The sequence below is a fragment of the Alligator mississippiensis genome, chromosome 4 (genome assembly GCF_030867095.1).
Source record: "Alligator mississippiensis isolate rAllMis1 chromosome 4, rAllMis1, whole genome shotgun sequence".
Lineage (NCBI taxonomy): Eukaryota > Metazoa > Chordata > Crocodylia > Alligatoridae > Alligator > Alligator mississippiensis.
The window spans coordinates 226,153,484-226,172,759 of NC_081827.1; the positions used below are offsets into that span (position 1 = coordinate 226,153,484).

Genomic DNA, 19,276 nt, shown 5'->3' on the forward strand with positions numbered 1-19,276 from the left:
TTCTGATCACTTATACCAGTTTATGTGGAACTTCTGTCCCTAGCCAAAATGTACACATCCATATCCCGAGAGACAAATTACAAATGTTTCCAGTGGAGGTGCAAAGCTATATGAAAAGAACTCCAGGACCACCACCTTTTAGGGTGCTGAAGTTTAGATGCAAGCTCTTCTGTGAGTTTACTAGTGCCAGACACAGAATAAACTCCTCTAATTCCACTGGTGCAAGAAAAGGTTTAAAAATATTGACCCATGAATGGACCCTCCTCACCTCCCTCAAATTTATGCTCTCAAATGAAGGAGTGGGTATTGGGCAGCTCATCAAGAAATGGACAATGTCTACATCCTGGGAAGAGAAGGCAAGGAAAGAATGAGCTAGTCCAAATTGATCCCCAATATAAGTCCACTGGAGATTAAAATGGCTGCTGTTTAGGGTTTTTAAAGAATGCTGTGACTGGAGTTTTATGTTCCCTGCTTGATAATCCTGGCAGTACTGCCAGCATCCAACAGTAGGTGCAGTAGGGGCATATTCCACTTGTGGTATAAGTACTGGTTGGACGGAGATTGGGGGAAGCAGGGTCTGCAGTGTTTCTCAGAACAAAAATTGGAATCTTGAAATGGAGAAGTTCACATTGAAAAAAGTGGTAGTTTATGGCAGACGCCTGTGCTTTATTTTTGGGAAGTTGTAAATTGCTTCATCACCCCCTGTGATCCATTAGTGTTAACAAGCTCTGGAAAGTTCATTCACGGCTCAGCATAAACAAACCTAAGAAAGAATCATGGATTACCATGTAGTAGTGTAAATAGTTTATTTGATCATATGCCAGGAACAGACCAGAAAAGTAACATGAACTGCTTTTATAAAACACTTCTAATATTGCTAGGAAGCAGATCTATTACTAGAAAAACATTAAAGAGAACATGCCAGCATTACAGTCCTTCTGTCTGGTAACATTATTTGCTGTCAAGAGTTAAGTTACAAGATCCTTTCGAGCTTACATTTTGAGAAAATGCTTTTGACCATTTGACTAATAACTTCTTGAATCACTTTGCCAAATTGATTGTTTCTTGTACAGATTTGAAAACTTCTGTCACTGTCAGTGAAGAAAGAGGCAATCTTGGCATGTTCTCTTTAGCATGTCAAGTACACATAGCTGTAAGTGAGAACAGGTGGCAGTTTTAATGTAAAAGTTTGGTAACTAGGTAAGCGGAAGTCAATGTGGTAACTCTGAGCCCCAAATTGTTCATTTAGTTAAATATAAAAACAAAACAAAACTATAAGTTAAAATAACATTCAGATTGTATAGCACAGGCCAATGCATTTTTAAACAATATTTACAGTATTACCCAGAGGCTAAAGTGGGAATTAGAGAAGTGTAAAAACCATAAAAAACTGCACCAATTTTGTAGCAAAATATCTGTACATTTAAAAACAGATTATCATATAACTACACATTATCCAAGGAAAAGGGGACCTTCACCAGTGGTTCACATAAAGCACAACATAAAAGAAAAGAAACTCAGTGGTTAAATACTATACAGTAAATTTTACAATTAACATAGTGTTGCAATGCTTCCAGGAAAGATAAGCTATAAGCAAAATGCGTCTCCTCTGAAAGTACAAGTTTACTTTTAGTCCAGTTCTCGACTTTGGAGTAGGTCTTATGCCCTGCCACGACAGGATCAGATAAAATTCCATTACAGCCCTAGAGTGATCTGAACCAGTAGGGAACCTAGTAATGGTGCCACGCTTCATGCATAGAGCTCCATTTTAAAGTTTAGAGTGTAACCAACATATCTGCAGCTACTCAGAAGTTGGAAGCTGACTATATTTGAATGCATGTGCCTTTACATTGTGTGATCTGAATTCGATTGTCAAGGAAAAACCTAGTGAGGGGGTTACTGTTTTCGCCAAATGATGCAAACTAGGCTTATAGATGGAATATTAAAATCCTCTCTAGTGGGCACAAGATTATTTCACCGTGCTAATAACTGAACAGCAATGGTCCTCAGAAATCCTAATACTGATTATTGAGATGTTAATATCTTAGTGCTAATTAATAAATACACTTATTCCAAAGCTGCCGCTATCTGAAGACCATAGTGAATAAATCTTATACAACATTCTCATTTCATGTAACTTTGCAATGCATTCATATTTTCTAAGTCTCCCTCCCTCGTGATGCATCCCACATTGCACACTGGCATATAAAAAGAATAGGTGTTCATTTGATATAAACCACATGTTCACCGAATGACAGGTTCTCACATCCTATTTACACTGATGCAGAATCTCTGTATGATAAAAAAAGCTACAGTTCTGTTTGTAACTGTTTCCTTCTTACACACTGTAAGCCTTTATATATAAAAGCTAGTAAGTGCAGCTGAAGCTTAAGGTTAATTCCTTAGCAGACAGCACAGGAATGCATTTAAAAGCTTGAGTCCACAGCAGATGGCATCCAAGTATTACTTATTTACAGCCTGTCAGGAAACCAAATAGGGCTACTGAAGACCAACCACTACATTGCATGTAACAACAATAACAACAAAAGAGAGAGAGAGAATACAACATGTATTTTACATTTTGGTTAAAAATACTGAATAATGTATTGGTGTACAAAGATACCCAATCAAATCAAGTCCTATTGCTTTGATTAATTTGAGCAGGTACTTCAATTTTAGGCACTTGTTAGCTATGGTTGAGTGGAGAGCCCATCGCTTTTACGTTCCTATGCATTTTCTATGTCTGAGCCCTTTAAAAGGTAATTTTGACTGTGTTCCAGGTTGTAATTAAATGGTAGCACATAGAGTTCCCGTGGACAAGTATCATTCAAGCACACCCTCTACTTTACACATGCAGGTCTCCAGCTCACATGGTTATTTCAGCACCATTTACAGAGCGTAAGTTCTGATCATCAAAGCGTCGTCGAACACTTCTCCTCACCGCATCGGCTCGTCGGTAGGGCTGGTTTCTAAGATCTGCAAAAAGGGAATGGCATATCAGAAATGGGTCAACTATGTACACTTCTGTCTAGACAAAAAAAAGTTCTGCTGGAAGCCAATCAAAGCAGCTTGTGTCGGAAGAATAGAAGGGTCTTTAAAACCCTTTGAGAACAGAATTGAGCAAATACTGATTTGTCCTTTTATTAATAAGACATTCAGAAGAAAGGTAATACTGGTGGCATTCGTGTCTAAATGAATCAAGCTTGAAATACTTCCCCAACTGACTGGTGATGACTCTTTCTAGGAAAGAGTTTGTGAAAGGCAACATCAAGGGAAAACGTTTTAGCAAAATTATTTTGGTTTTTTGGTTTTTTATAAATAAACACTACAATCACTGCATTTCGACTGATAAAGCATGTTTTTCCCTCTCTCAAAAGGGTTGGAAGCTGAATAAATACACACACACAAAGCAAGATGATGATTTAAGTTTTTGCCAAAGCAAGAATGTTTTTATGTCATATATACATCTATCTTTGGTGAGATGATATATAGTAGAAAAGGTAAATGCCCTGGAGTTACTGTGTTTCAAGAATTTAAAGTTCTCTTCTGTCCCATTGCTGCTAACCTGTTCTGATCTAGTAATACCTTCCACTTGGATGCAGTCACAGTGGGGGCTTCATTTCTGCATGACCAGCTCTACCTCTCTCCATTCCTGGTGAAGTCAGGATAAATTTAGCTCCCACTCTCTCCTAGTTGCCAATTATGAAAGTAAGCCTCTTGGGAATGATACAGGGATACAGTGAGCATGTGCAGTATAAAAATACTGAGAATTTGGAATCTGGACTACTTTTACATATTTTTCTATAGTAGGTGGCCTAAACTTGACTGTTGAAGGAAAAATACGCAGTTAGCAAGTCACTATTCTTGCTGCATGCAGATACGAACTTAAAACTTACAAATAGATGTACTGAGCATACTCTGTAAATCCTGACAGGCTGGTTTCTTCTGCCAGCAAATAAATTTCAGTTGGTCTGGGGTACCTGAAGCCTCCAAATCTGAATTTGCACCCAAAAAAAATGGCTCAAAGAGCCTATTTAAGGGCAGGTCCTGTATATCCCAACTCTATACAGCAGAGGGAGAAGTTGTCATATTCCGCTTCTGCCTACATACTCATCTGTGCAGCTTCTAGTCCATCTTCTATTAGATGACCATGTAGCTGGCCTGGGATTGGAGAGGAGCAGAACAGGCTGGACATCAAATGGAGTGAAGGACCAGCAAATAGTTGAGACATTCGTGGAGACAGGACTCAATTGTCTTAGAAAAAACTTGGCCAAACTTCCCTCCATGGAAGAGGAGAAAAAGGAGGGCACCATACCTCAAAAATGTTAAACAATCCACTTAATGGCTCTGTCTTCTTCCACAAATTAGAAAATGCAATGAAGCACCTGTCACCTATCTTCCATCTAGATCTCTTTTTTCCAAGTTATACACTGGCTGATCGGGGTGCTGAGGTAGTGCCCTCTTTGCTGACAGTTCAAGAAGGGCTCTGTCACAGAGGAGATGGTGTTTCTCCCCTCCCCAAACAGTAATGATGGGAGAAGTTTAGAAATCCACTATACTGATGAAGAGAGAAGTAATTGGGGGAGAGAGAAATACCCAACTCAGAAGAACTTTAAACCTGTAACCCACTTCTTTTTCCCCATATTTGCTGAAGCCACACAAGTGGGTTACCATGCCCCTAAGTTTTAGTAACACTGGTGTTTGCAGGCCCTAGGAGGAAATGAAGAGATTAAAAATCAGAAGTAGAGATGTACCGGGATGTAATTTATTGTATGTAAGCCACCTTCCTGGAGGAGCTCTGCAGCTCTGAGCTCCCCATGGCTTTTATGTCACAGGTAGAAATAGAGTACCCAAGGAAACTATACAGTGGCCCAGGGGACAGCCAGCAGATATGGCTTCTTGGACTCCCTGCAAGGTCACACCTCTAATTCTGAACAAGAACGTTATAGATTAGGTTGGAGAGGATCCTGCAATTAGACATCTGACAGCAGAAATGTCTTTCATCCTCACCCACACTATAAACAGCAATGTGAAAGCAGAGATAGATGTCTGTAAGACATAGGCACATTCCCAGATTACAAGTGTAGCTTGTGGTTTTTTACTTTCACCAGTATTACATTTAGCCACATTTAATCAGCAATTGTCTGGCATACAGAGAGAGGAGGAAGCCAAGTAAAAAGTGATGCTTGCCAGCTCTGTGTATCCTCCACCACCGGTGTGCTAGAAGAAATCCTTACCCTCGAGTGAACATTTGGAAATTTAGTGATATTATTCTTCTTTAGGGCTAAACAGAAAAGAAAACAAAAACACAAAAATGATGGTTAAGTAAAAAATGGGATGGAAAATGAAGAGCAACTCAACTCAGCGTTCAAAACTCCCAGGCATGTTAGCCAATAGAGCAAGAAAAGAGGGTAAGGCCAAGGCTATGAAAGGAGGTTAGAAACAGGAAGGAAGGACAAGATGGCCACCCTGGTCTCTCTGCTAACAAAATTCCAAGCTGCTTTGAAGATTGGCTCCAGGAAGATAATACAGCAATTAACTTGAAAGAGCAAAAACTATTGCGCGGATTATAGTTTGCAATCTTATTAAGAAGCTCTCAAATACACATACTGCAAAAGTAGAAAATGAAACACAGTTGTCTTTACAAGTTACTGATTTCTTAATCCATGACAACAGTGTTAAGACGCATGCTGTGTTAAATGCACACTTTCACACCTTGTGGTGCAAGAAAAAGACTATCCAGTTCCATGCCAAGGTTTTCATCAGGAAGTGCTTGCTACAGAGACTTGGGAACAAAGTCCAATGTTTCCCTTAGTTTCCCAATCCACATTCAAATGTCTGTCCATAAAATGTATTTGGAGCTGGTTCTGACCAAACAGGAATCAGACAGTGAATTTGGCTCTCAGTGAACTATATGATCCAATGAATTTTAGGACTTTCTGCTATATGGCATTGCCATTATTAGGGCCTGAAACCAAAGCCTACATCCAGTGTTCCACAATACCCATCAAATGACCACTGAAGGCACATGTACCATGGACACACAAATTGACTAGTTTGCTTGTTAATTTCCATCATGTTAAATCCAGCTGGCATGGAACTGAAAAACAAAAGCGAGTGTGACAGAATGAGGAGGATTTAGTGTTATTCAGTTTGTTTCTTATCTTACATGCAGACATATACATGCAAGCATTGGTTAAAAATGGCTGAAAAAATAAAATGCATGCTCCTCCCAGAAGCACAAGTAACTTTCAAGCCAGGAAGCAAAACCCAGAGAAGTCCCAGTCAGCTCACACACACTGTAATTCTGCTCCCAGATAGCAATCTTAGGTATTGCAAACATACAACATAAACTGCTGCACAAACGGGAAATTTTGAGAGCCCAGAAAAGATAATATAGAAAAACCAAGTGAACAGTCACTTTTATGACTTTATTTGACCCAATGAGTCTCTCGTAAACTGCATGGATCTGTACTGCAATAAAGCTGCCATCAAGATTTTGCTCTGGCAGCAGGCTGTGACTTCCACCACTTGCTGTTCTGTGGCATTTGTCAAGCTGATAATAGTGCCTCTGAGATAGGAGATCACATGTGCCATGCACAGAATTGATGAAAGGAAATAAAAGGTTACTGCAACACCAGAACATGCAATGAGATGACGACATAAAATACAACTCCAAGTAGACAGCAGACAATATGACTATCCATTCAACATTCATGTGGCCCTGGCTGAGATCCATACAAACGGAGAAATGTCAAAAACCTACAGCAACCTTTTTTAAGAGCATCAGATGTGAAAGAGTAATAGTTTAGTAATGGAATTCCTCAGTGAGAACAGGTTCGCAGAAAAACCGAGAGCCACGCTTGGCGGTTCGAGCAGTAAAGGGCACTGTCTTCAGCACTGCATGGAAAATAATAGCCAAACAAGACAAACAGAACACAGTAAGAAGCAAAGATCTATTGCATTAGTACAATGTTAGTGCCTTGTTAAAGACATCCTGGGATGGTTTTACATGGTCTGATCAGTTATTTAATTGCAATAGCATTTGCTAGGCTGGGTTTCTGTGGGAACAAAGAAATTTCAAGTAGGCTCCAAATAAAAGATGTTCACATTTCACAGCTGCCATTGGCTTTGAAAGTTCAGCATTACAATCTAATTCAGAGAGGAGTGTCCCACATGATGGTGGCTTACAAATCATTCAGGTTAGCATATTCCAGACCTGGAACTTTTTTCTGGCTCTAAGAGGCACCATCAATTTAAGACAATACTTCTATCTGGTAATGATCAGTGCATCTGACATTCCTCTGAGCATATTTAAAACCTGTTTTTGGCTGGCAAAGCACAGCGTGTAACAGAAGAAAACAGCAGAGCAACTCGGCGAGTTCTAGCGCCTTTGATAATTTTTAACTCTGTTGAAATTGTCTAAATATGATATTGCGGGTCTTTACTAAAAGGACACAGACAGCTCCTCAGCAAGTCCTGGTTTGAAAACTGCAGGAAAGTTACAACCCTGCAGCTTGCCAGGGGAGAAAAGCCTTAAATTTCTTTCATTCTTCGAGTGCTAAAACTGCTTTCTTTTCTCAAGAAAAAAAACATTCATAAAACCCAGCAAAATAAATCCTGGCCAAATACCTTCTTTTCTTTGGTTCAATGCAATAGAAAAAGTGTTTTCTAAAACCACCAAATTGTTATTATTCTGTCCCTTCCACTCCAAGGGTATGGAATAAACTCAACTATCAGAACAGCTATATATATTAAAAGGATACTCTTGAACACAAGAGAATTTAGAAGACATCTTTTTCTTTTAATCGCAGGAACCTTTTTGCATGCAATGTTCTGATCACCTCTGGCTATATGCAATACTCCCCACAACCTAGGGTTTGTGGCAAGTACAAAGTTTTAGTTTGCCCAAACTAGAAAGAAGTAAAACCATAGCAATTCAGGGTTATAAATCATTCAGATCTGACCAAATGATTTGTCCTCAGCTGTGCATTAAACACAAGGCAATTATGGTTAGTACATCTGAATGAAAAAGCAAGCACTTAAATAACATTAAACATCAGTCATTTGGTTTGCAGGATAAAGATTTGCAAGAAAAGATTTGTATGGCATGCATATATGGGGAGAATGTCTGTCTGCATCAGACTGATTTTTTCTATAGCTTATCAAGCTCTAAGCGTGTCATGACAACATGCTGAACCTAAAACTTGAGACAAAGTTCACCTGTCTGAGACCTAGGCCTATGGAAAATGCATAGGGCACTGAAAGTGAGCACGCTAAATCTAGTTACTAGGTTTCGTTACACACTACTAAGAAGGGTGAGTTCATTCACATCATTAGAACCAGCTTTCTAAGGTACATGTAAGCCATACCTGTTTGTAAAGCTTTACAATAGTTAAGATGAAATCTACTTGCAGCCATATTATGATGGTGCTTGTGAAACAGCCACTCAGCCTCCTAGACAAACTTCCTTTACCTGTTATAATATCTTCAATGGCACCATCTTTCCCCTCATACACATGCCTATTATCCTTGACTTGTCGTCGTCTTAGCTCTGCAATTAGCTCTTGCTGCTGTCTCTTTGTTTTATGGGAAGGAGACTGAAAGGAAATGGGAACAAAGTTCAGTGAAGAGTGACAGCCAATAGCATCCATTTGCCAAGTTCCCCTTTTCTGGAATGTTCAAAAAGTCAAATTAAAGTTTGTGTGTTTTAGAAACATTAACTGCTTAAGAACTAATCCAAATTTTACAGATCAAAGAAATTAGAGAAAGGATCATTTGTCTCTGCTTGCAAAGGATGAAGGTCAAAGTTTGCAAGTGTTCTTCAAGCTACCAACCCTATTGCTGTCCCCTGCTTAATTTTCCTCCCTCCTCATTTATTTAATTGCACATTTTTTTTAAACCTGTAATGCACTGCTGAAGTGACATAATGGGCCTGCTCCTGTTGAATCAGAAAGGGATTGTAGAACTAGAGTGAAGCATACTTACCAGCTCGAACTAAACACCCACTGACAAATGCTACCAACAGCACCCACTGACAAATTGGCTATGTTAGGATTACAGCTGGTTCTCCTTGCCAAATGTAAAGACCCAGCTCCTTGATTGCATGCTGGGAGAAAGCTCACTATAAAATGGAAACCCTGGCTGGAACAATTACAATATTATTGAGATAGGTTTTGGAATGGGAAAAAGGGGAGGAAGGCTTTTACATGCTAGCTTATACGTAGAAGGGTCAAGAGAAATTCAACATATAGACAAAAAAGAGGCCTTAGAAGTTAAAGCTAAGGAATAAAGCTGCTGCAGGGCTAGATGACAGAATACTTCCTTTCTAATCTAATCTGTCTCTGCAACTTGTACAGCAGGTAGGGGCAGAACGATTCCTTTCTATTTCATTTCTATTCTGTTCTGGCATCAGCTGACTAAGATAATAGCAGTATCTTACAAGGTTTTTTTAATAAAAAGAAAAATTCTGAATAGCATACCAAGATTACTAGTTATGACATTCACTGAGCTAAGAATTACAAATTGCTAGAAGATGACATGTACATAAGGCCAGGCTGTTTTATAGAGCAGTGATTCTCAACCAGGGTGCCACAGCACCCTGGGGTGCCTTGAGATCCTTCCTTTCAAGGGTGCTGCAGGGCGCAGTACAATGTCAACACTGTCAGGTCCACAAGATAAACCCAGAGATTTCACATAGGAATTCATAGCGTTAAAATATTCTAACCGTTGTGATCTTTCTGAGACCTTTGCAACAGAAGAATTGCTCTATTATCCTTCTGTAGTTAAAAAACAAGTGAAAACTAAGAGCTGGTATTTTCTGAGGAGTGCCTCGAGTATGTCAAGGGGTGCCTCGAGTCTTAAGAAGGTTGAGATCCACTGTTATAGGGCCTTTTTACCTCCATTTGCTATCAAACCCCTCTAGGGGACAGAGAATTGTTCCTTACCTTGGAAACAAAATATTCCAGTAACATTAACACAAAGTCCTGTGTCATACCTTTTGGTCCTGTTGCTCCATCAATGCTTCTTGCTCCAGAAGTTTTTCCATTAAAGCCTGTTCTTGCTTTTTTCTCAGCTCATTCTCCTCTTCTGCTTGCTGTTCATTATAAGGACCAAAAATCCCATGTTTTAGCAACAAACTACTACACACGAATAACCTCCTCTTATCACAAAAATGAGTTAAAAATTCAGAAATTCATGCTCAAGTTATGTGCATTAAAGCAGAGAAAGGGTACTGTGTAGGCATTTAGCAAGCTCTAATATTAAAGGTGTATATACTCCCATGTCAAGACCTTTCTGAGAAATATTGGTTCCAAAGTTTGGTTCAGTGTCTTAGACAGTCTTAAGAAAATGGCCGTTTGTTTTGTAAAATCCTAAAACAACTATATGCTCTATGCTGGTTTTATTATTTCACAACCCTGCTGTGCTGTGCTCTTTCATGGGTCACTGTTCTCTCATTTTGTACCTTTCCATTGAAGCTGGGGGAGCTATAAGGTGTTCTGTAAGCCACCAGCTCTCCCTGTCATAGTCAAAGCAGAGAAGCAAAATTATTTCTGCTTACCTTGTAGGCTTTTACAAATCGGACAAAGACTGGAAAGAAGACTGATGGGGGGGTTGTCTTGGGATTCTCCCCAAAATATTTCACAGCATCATCAAAGGCATCCTGTAAGAAGCACATTTTTACTGAGCTCTACAGATTACAAAATGAACTCACTGCCCATGTATGTCATAAGGGGGACATGGTCAGCCTCTCTTCTTCTGTGTGGAATCTGTTCCTGCCTACATTTTTGTATCTGCAAAACTAAGTGTGGATGCAACTAATATGACGGATCATCACACTCTTCCCAGCCTGCTTTGCCTACACAGGCATGTGTTTGGCAAAAGCACTCATATTTGCACCTCTAATTCATAAATTCGTGAGTCATATTTGTCTGCAAAAGGGAGACTGTTTGGGATGCGTACCTCAATGAGCTAGTTTGAAAGGTCTGTCTGAGAAGAGGGACCTGGGTATAATCAAAGTGTGTGGAGAAGAGTGACAAAGTGATCGGTATCCTGGAGGGATGTATTTCTAAGGAATTAAGTAATACAAGTCAATATTCAGAGCTTGGTGACTGGATGATTCTAGAGGTAGAGAGTTGGTGACCCAGGTCTGAGAGAGAATACAGAAAAGTTCTTAACAACGTGATGTGAGAGGCTGTGGAATCTTCTCCCAAGAGAAGTAGTGCGAGCCCCTCGTTTTGAAAGTTCAAAAGAAGACTATACAATACAAGAAATGATGCTATCCATCCAGCACAGGCAGTGGGACAGAACAAGTTTTTTCCCCATCTCCAATTTTAATGGTTCAGTGATACTACAGTTTTGTTTTGATCTGCTAATTTGTTGGTCAAACTAATTTTACTCCTGTTTTTTTCACCTGAATAACAACATTCTGGCTAATCTTTTGGGATCTCCAAAATAACAGTAGCAGTGCAGTTTAGATCAGTAGTGAACAGAACACAAATTAGCTGGGGGAGGCCAGGGGGCAAGATACGACAAATCTTAGACTGGGTTTCACCACCATTAAATCAGTCTGTGTGCTGAATTTTAGTTCTGTTAGGGATATAGATAGGTTTCTGATCACTGATGCCAGTAAAAGTGGTAATGTCTATACCTGGCCTAACTAACCAAGAACTCTGCTGATCCTGAACCTCTTCATCTATGCCACTGCTTGCTGAAGACTAAATCACATTGAACAAAGAGAAATACTTCTGGTTCAGCTTCTTCCTGCTTGGTCTCTAAATCACTTTGGGAAGAATTGTGATTAAAAAAATACCTGTGCTATTTTTGCATCATCTTGCAGTTTCTTTAGTTTTCCTTCATTGTTTTGAATAAATTCCTTCAGCATAGTATTGTGGTCATGCATAGTGTATTCTCGCTTGGTCAGTTCCAGGCCTCTCTGGAGTTCCTTTACATCCAGCAGGACATTTTCAAGTGACACTAAGATGCAAACAAAAATGCTAACTTACCAGTGCAGTAAGAGTAACAACAATCTGCTACATGCTAGGCATGTCTACACATGCTTTTAGATACATCTAAAATTAATGTGCATGAAACTAATGTACATTAAGGCAATTTAGGCACGTGTCCACAGGTGCACATTCTAATGTGTATTAACACGGGTGTGAGGACCATCTTGGGACTAATGTTAGTCCCAAGTCAACGGACACACACCATGTTAGTTCACTTTAGTGCGTCTACAAATTTGCTTATGTGATTTAACTGTTCGCGCGTATATCTAATACCTGCTTTACGCAGGTATCAAGTTTCGGCTCAAATAGCCTATGATTGCCATTTTTAAGTTGCATTAAGGGTACGCACATGTAGACACAGGCCCTTAATGTGCCTTAAAATTGGGCTGATGCGCATTAAATGCACATGTGGAGACATGTCTGCTTACACTCTAACTTCCAAATGAGAAGATCAGTAAGAATCAGGCCACAGAACAGGTTTGCACACATGGTAACTATTCATAAATATTAAGTAACATGGAACCTGCACAAAATTCTTCATCAACATAGTCATGCGTCTTAGACACAGAATTCACTAATGTGTTGCTGCAGTGATGGTTTGTAACAGAAATGTCCAACAGTCAGACATTCTTGCCTAGGGCTGTCTCATCTGTAGTGCTTGATAAGTACACAACACACAATGTACCCACCAATGCAGTTAAAGAATCCAGCTTCCTTGAGTCTACTGAGGGCTAAAGTGGGCTCTAGCTTACAAATGAAGGTCTTACCATAAGTGTAAGAAACTGAGAAAATCAGCTATTTAAAAACTGACATCATGAAAGTTTATTTTTAAAAAAAGTTTTTTTTCTGAATTACTGAAATAGCCACTCATAGTTACAGCTTCCTTAAACACATTCATTTTTTACATTTTATCAAACTCAGACTGGTGCAAATACAATCAACCTGAAAATGTGAAGGAATATTTGCAAAATTGATTACAGGTTTCCCTTGCTTTATTCTGTACATGCAAATGGCGAATAACTCAAATCGCATAAAGGGAACCCATTTTACAAATAGGGATATGTTCCAAGACCTTGACTGCACTGACCCCCAGACCCATATGAACCGCTTTTACAAGACAATTTTGGTACTCACCAACAGCAGACAATACACACAAGCACAGGGTGGTGGTGAATGTTTAGTTGGTGTGAAGAGTTTATTGATGGATCAGGGAGAGGGTTGGAGATAAGCTAGCAGGACACTTAGAAGCCATAAAGGGATGGCAACCACAGAAACACGTGTTACAGACAACAAGCGAGGAGCACAGATTCACACAAAAACCTATATTTTGGTGTGCATCACTCCCACAATGCACCGCACAAAGTAACTGACTGCAGGCTTCCACCACACCGATCACATAAGAGTGAATTTACCTTGCATATAACAAAATTTTGGTATAAAAAGGGTCATTGCATAAGAGCAAACCTTGCACATACAGAACCCACATAAAGCGAGGGAAACCTGTACACTATATTCATCAACTGTATTTCTGATGCCAATCCTGTGACAGCTATTCAAATAAAAGGGAAGGATGCAAAACAAATATTGTCCACCAAAGATATGTTTAATATCTTTAAGACCAGACCAAAGAGATGTTTAATAATTTCATATGCAGCATTTGTATCGACTGTATTTTTTTTAACACAAAAGTGGTCTAGCAACTAAGAACTGCAAAAGTCTGATCAACAATCACTGATTTAGAAACAGTTATTATACAAAGAGTCTTCATCTGGTGCCACTCTCTTCATTTTCTTCCATTCACCTGCAAGCGCCTTTAACTTACAATCCTTACAAAATGGTGTCTAATGACATTTCTTAGTCCTTAATAGCTGTCTCGTTTTTGTGATGGCAAACCTCAAGGACCCGATGAAAGCATGAGACACCATTGTGGAGAGCTAACACACACTTACTAAATGTGCTTGTAATGCTGATACTGATTTCCATCTGCAGTCTTTTACCTTTGTATTATTTTAACTATGTAACTATTCTAATTTAAACTGTCACTGAGTCAGTCCATGTGGTCTAGTGTATTTTTTTTTTATGAGAAGATTCAACTTCCACTGCAAACTACTTGGACAATAAGCTCTTTGCGGCAAAGCTAGCCTTTGTGCTCTGTGTCTGTACAGTGCCTAACACGCTGGAGTCCTCGCCCATGGCAGGGGCACACAGGAGGTATGACAAAACAAAAAGAAAAATAGACACCATTTATTAGAAGAGTTGTTTTTGGTTGGTTTGTTTGTTTTTTGCAGGAATCTAGGCACACGTTCTTATTTATCCAACCTTCTTCCGGTACCAGCTACTATGCATCTTACAGAGTGGCTTTATCACAAGGCTAATTTCCATACAAAATAAACTGCTTATCTTCCTTTAGACGGTTCCTGAGATAGAATGGCAATAGATGGCAGAACCCAGTTCATGTTCCCCTATTAGTATGTTGGTTACAGTACCTGCAGCTGCTTTCTCCACATAATGAAGTTCATTGTAAAAGAGGGATACATGTTGATACTTCTCTTTCACAACATTGGATATATAGTGCAACAATGTTTGTTTTCTGTCTGTTGACTTTGTTTCTAATAGCTGGAAGCAAAAGAAGCGTTGGATTAAGATGTAATAAGGGCCAAATCATAAATTAGTAGTTGACTGAATCGATACTGAGCTATCTTTCTCCCATTGTTTTAAAAGCTGACTAGAATTGCCTATAGTTCTCTGGAAAGATGAGAGACTAGCTAAAGTCAGACTACTGCATGCTGTGTGACTTTTTCTCCACTAGCTCCAGCCAAGCACACTCATCTTGACCTGTTGTCACAGTCTTAAGCATCTGTTAAGCAGCACAATAATTGTCTCAAGCTGTGAGCTGGAGTTCAGATGAGCCTGCTAGGCTTTAGCAGCCCAAGGCTACGGTGCTCAAAACGGGTGAGGTCCGGCCCATGGAATCATGCCATGAGGTCTTCAGGGCTCCTCATGGGTCTGGAAATTTGGTGGTGGGGAGTGGTGGCAAATAATGCTGCCCTGACTTCTCTGCTGCCAGATTTCCAAGCCTTGAAGGTCAGATGATATGACCCTGTGCACAGGGCCAGGGCCACAGGAATGATCTGGCATGAGGGGCTAGGGCTGTGGGCCTAATCTGGTCCTACACCAATTCGGGCTCTGACCTCATGTGCCAGATCAGGCCCTTGGGGGCAAAAGGTTGGTCATCACTGATCCAAGGCATTCAAACCCGCATCTCCCCAACCCCCCCGAGCTCCTGTATACTTTCCATCTTTATTCCATTTTTAGATCCCACGTACCCAGAAGGGCAGGCTAGCTGAAAGTCAGCAGTTAACACAACAGCACGTACAGTCTATTGCAAAACTGCCACTAACACTATTTTGTGTGCTGGGTTGCAAAGAAGAAAAGAGTAGTAAGCATCCTCCCACCCAAATATAGGTCTTAGCAAGGTTGCTCCCCCCCCCCCGGCTCCTTACCAAATCTAAACTCTGTAGTTTAAATCCATAAACTGCTCCTCTTTTACTGCTGTTCATGTAGTTACCAAGGGCCAAGATTATCTACCAGAGGAACAGAAAGAGTTAATATGAATACATATGCATGACACTGTTAACTTGGGAAGGTAAGTTTTGATTGTAAAAATGCAGGTACATTTCAGTACACGAGGACTGTTATTTATTAATATACATTTACTGTTAAAGGCATTTGTTGAAATAAAATCATGCTTACCTCCAGTATTTTTTTGAGCTTTTGGGACGACTTTATTGAGACAGATGCAGCTATTATTGCATGTAGTTGCTAAAGGCAAATAAAAGAGTATAGTTAGTACATGTAACTTAGCCATACAATAAATGTCTGAACAGTCAAATACTGGAAAACTCTGTTTTCAGTCCTGCTCAGAAATATCTAAACACAGAATTTCTCCTTCCCTCCATCTATGGATTTCAAGTTGCTCTGCACTGCAGGTTTAACATGGTGTAATAAACTACAAATATGACTCTATAAAGCCATGATCTTTGAGATTATGAAAAATGTACTACATTGAATACATTCAGAGAAGCAAAAATATGAAACAATGTTTGCTTGATTTCAACTAATGATTCAAACAATACAATTTCTATTTTAATCACCTGTGTCCCAATGTCTTTATCTATAAACCTGAACCTACATCCATACACACACCCATGGATTCTGCAAGCACAACAGTTCTATGTACACGTGCTGCAGGTGTACCTTAGGATAACTGTCTCTGAAAACAAAAATGTAGCCCATTAAACAAATGCTGTAGTCAGTTTTGTGCTATGGTCATTTCATTCTAATGGGAGATCTATTCTGGGGCCCTACCCATGACTTAAAGCACTTGGCAGTATTGTAATAACAACATTTAATTGTAATCAGAGCAAAAAATTGCTCCCTTTGATTATTCCTTTTCTCTCCTTTCTTCTATTCAAAGCTTTTATCTATAACGGTCTCTGCTGGCTCTGTAAAAAGGGCATCAGGATGTTAAGTGCTTCTCTAGAAATATATCACTTAAACTTTGTATCAGTTCAATTCATAGAGCTAACCTAGTGAAAATTGTTGCAGATGAGTGTGTAGAGCCCAAGAAAAGAGCATTTTAACCACCTCAGCTGTGATTACTGTAATCACATTCTTAAACCTACAGTAGAAGTAGACTGGTCTGAAAAATATAAGACATTTTCCCTCATTTTCTTTTAAAATATTTTCCAGTGAACTTTTTCTGAGCAACTAGAGCTGGCGAGCAATGGTGAAAAAACACAAAAAGTTAGATATTTTTTAAAAAGTGATATAGAGTGTGGAAAGACAGGGGGGGACTCAGGATTTTTATTAGGAAATCCTAATCTCAGCACATTTTATAGGTCAATTCTAATTTCACCTCTGGATAACTGCAAGTTGTACAGAAGGCACTAACTAGATCAGAGATGCATAAGTCTTTGTATGCAGCAGCTTACTTCATCAGATACTAAGTTCTATAAGCTGTCTCACTTACTGGTGTCAGCATCTGGATACTTTCTGCAAAGTTGCCTATGAAGGCCATGATAGTCATCTTCTGCATTAGCCGCTCTATCTTACTGAACTGCATCATGAACCGATCTTCATCAGACAGATTCTCAATGGGTTTCCTTTCCCGCTCATAGAGCCGTAACACTTTCACTTCGTTCTCAGTGGGTAAGAATCGCATCAAGCATTCAACAAAATCAACTGGCAACGTCTTCAAGTCAAATCTACATAATGACAAACATAAAAGTTGGTGTTACAAGAGAGACTTATCTAAGATGACAGAAGGCTTTGCTTTGGCAAAACCTATCCATCTTGCTTCCCACCCCCAGGATCACTATTCAAAAAGGTGGGATCCATTATTCCTTCCTTCCTTCCTTCCTTCCTTCCTTCCTTCCTTCCTTCCTTCCTTCCTTCCTTCCTTCCTTCCTTCCTTCCTTCCTTCCTTCCTTCCTTCCACGCAAATTCGTGAAGCGTTCCTTCCTTCCTTCCTTCCTTCCTTCCTTCCTTCCTTCCTTCCTTCCTTCCTTCCCTTTCTGCTAGATTGGGAGTACCTGATTTTAACTAACTTCATTCACTATGTAAGTGGAAAGCATTGGCCACAATTTTATTCTAGCTCAGCATGGCTGTGGGGCCTCAATTCTGCAAAGTACATGTGCAGAGAGCTTCAAGATTCAAGTGATGAAGAGATCAACTAAATCATTTATCAATTCAATTTATGAATGCTATCCTCTGACTGTCATGTTATTCCTGACCAGCAGCAAGAGTGAGTCTAGGGAGGGTGGGGTGAAGGTGAACAGAATATGTGACTAATCATATCACTGGCCTGATGAAGTTCATACTGACACTTGTGTCATCTTAAACATGTCTGTTATCCCAGATATGCCCATTATTCCAAACATTTATATGTAAAGGAGTGGTGCAGAGGAGGAGACAACTTCAGGTAATTCACAATCCTCCTGATGTTTATTTCTGAGTCTCTATATTCTCACTTGAAATCTAAAGTAAGCTTTTTTTCTTGCTTTTCCAATGTACAAGCACAAAAACTTGCAAGAGCGAGGTCTGTGGGAATAAGGAAAAAGATGACCAAGCAGAACATAAAGCTGCCGAGAAAGGAGATGAACTGCTAGTGGCTAAATGAGGGAAGACTATCAGGTAAAAATAGAGATGATTTGACTAAATATATCAGAGGAGGGGGAACCATTAGTCTTATTTAAAAGACACAGAAAACAGTAGGATTTTCTCTTGGAACAAAGCTTTTTTCCTGTGACCCTACAGACACACAAACCCATTGTCCTGCTTTAAATACCTGTGAAGTATTGCAATAACACTTGTTCCCCTGGGACAATGGTTAATTCAGTTAATTGCCAATCAAGCTGCATGTGTAAATGACTATCCCCCTCCCCTGTTTTTGTTGAAGCCTCTAGAGCAGTGTTTCTCAACCCATGGGTCGTGACCCAAAAGTGGATCACAAGAAGATTTCAGAGGGTCACAAGCCATGGGTTGAGAAATGCTGATCCTGGGAAAGCACTAAGACTACGGCAGGGCAGAATGGCGGCAGGAAGGCACCTGCCCCTACCAGCAGGGGAAAGGGAAGGGGGAGAGCTGCGAGGCTGGGCTGGGTGTTCGTGAGGGCGGAGCGGCCGGGAGACACTGCTCTGGGGCGAGAAGGGCTGTGACCAGGCTGCCTGCCGTGGCACGGCAGCCCCAGCCCAGGGTGGAGGCTGCCACAGGCCTCCCTCCTCCTCCCTCCTGTCCATGCCAGGGCTGGACTCACTCTGCTGCTGCCCATATGAGCCAGAGCCACTGCAGCCACTGCACAATGGCCCGAGCAGGAAGGGGGCAGCGAGTTGTGGGTTGGGAGTGAGGGACACCAGCATGCCCCAGGGGGACTGTGGGTCATGCACCACCGGCAAGGCCAGGGGGTGTGGGTCAGGACAGGCCGTGAACCTTTGCAAATGGGTGCCAGTAGAAAAAAAATTGAGAAACCACTGCTCTAGAGTAGGGGTGGGTAAAATACAGCTCAAGGGCTGGATCCAGCCCACCAACTAATTGAATCCGGCCCACGGCAGCCCCTGCAGCACACCACGTGGGGCTGAGCCCCACCTGGGGCAGCCTGCGCTGTGCTCCAGTCCACTGGCCAGTGCACACAGCTTACTGGAGGGGCTGCTCCTAGTGCATCTGCAGCTCCCTTCGCCTCCAGCAGCAGCTCCTCCTCCTGCTGCACC

At 40.6% G+C, this 19,276-nt stretch overlaps 1 protein-coding gene across 4 annotated transcripts in view; it reads right to left on the reverse strand.

Moving 5' to 3' along the window:
- Positions 1 to 789: 789 nt before the first annotated feature.
- The window catches only part of FMNL2 (formin like 2), a 281,915-nt gene continuing 263,428 nt past the window's right edge, over positions 790 to 19,276 (reverse strand). Inside the window, exons 18-27 of one of the 4 annotated variants that reach the window (XM_006260422.4) lie at positions 17,041 to 17,275; positions 15,762 to 15,830; positions 15,512 to 15,592; positions 14,495 to 14,624; positions 11,813 to 11,976; positions 10,562 to 10,663; positions 9,998 to 10,096; positions 8,477 to 8,600; positions 5,238 to 5,284; positions 790 to 2,976 (exon numbers count right to left, since the gene is read on the reverse strand). In XM_006260422.4, coding sequence (XP_006260484.1) covers positions 2,938 to 2,976; positions 5,238 to 5,284; positions 8,477 to 8,600; positions 9,998 to 10,096; positions 10,562 to 10,663; positions 11,813 to 11,976; positions 14,495 to 14,624; positions 15,512 to 15,592; positions 15,762 to 15,830; positions 17,041 to 17,275 — 1,090 coding nt within the window. In that variant the 3' untranslated portion in view covers positions 790 to 2,937. Of the gene's footprint in view, positions 2,977 to 5,190; positions 5,285 to 6,772; positions 6,901 to 8,476; positions 8,601 to 9,997; positions 10,097 to 10,561; positions 10,664 to 11,812; positions 11,977 to 14,494; positions 14,625 to 15,511; positions 15,593 to 15,761; positions 15,831 to 17,040; positions 17,276 to 19,276 lie in introns of all 4 variants that reach the window. The other 3 variants (XM_014599550.3, XM_014599549.3, XM_006260421.4) reach the window with 3 other exon arrangements.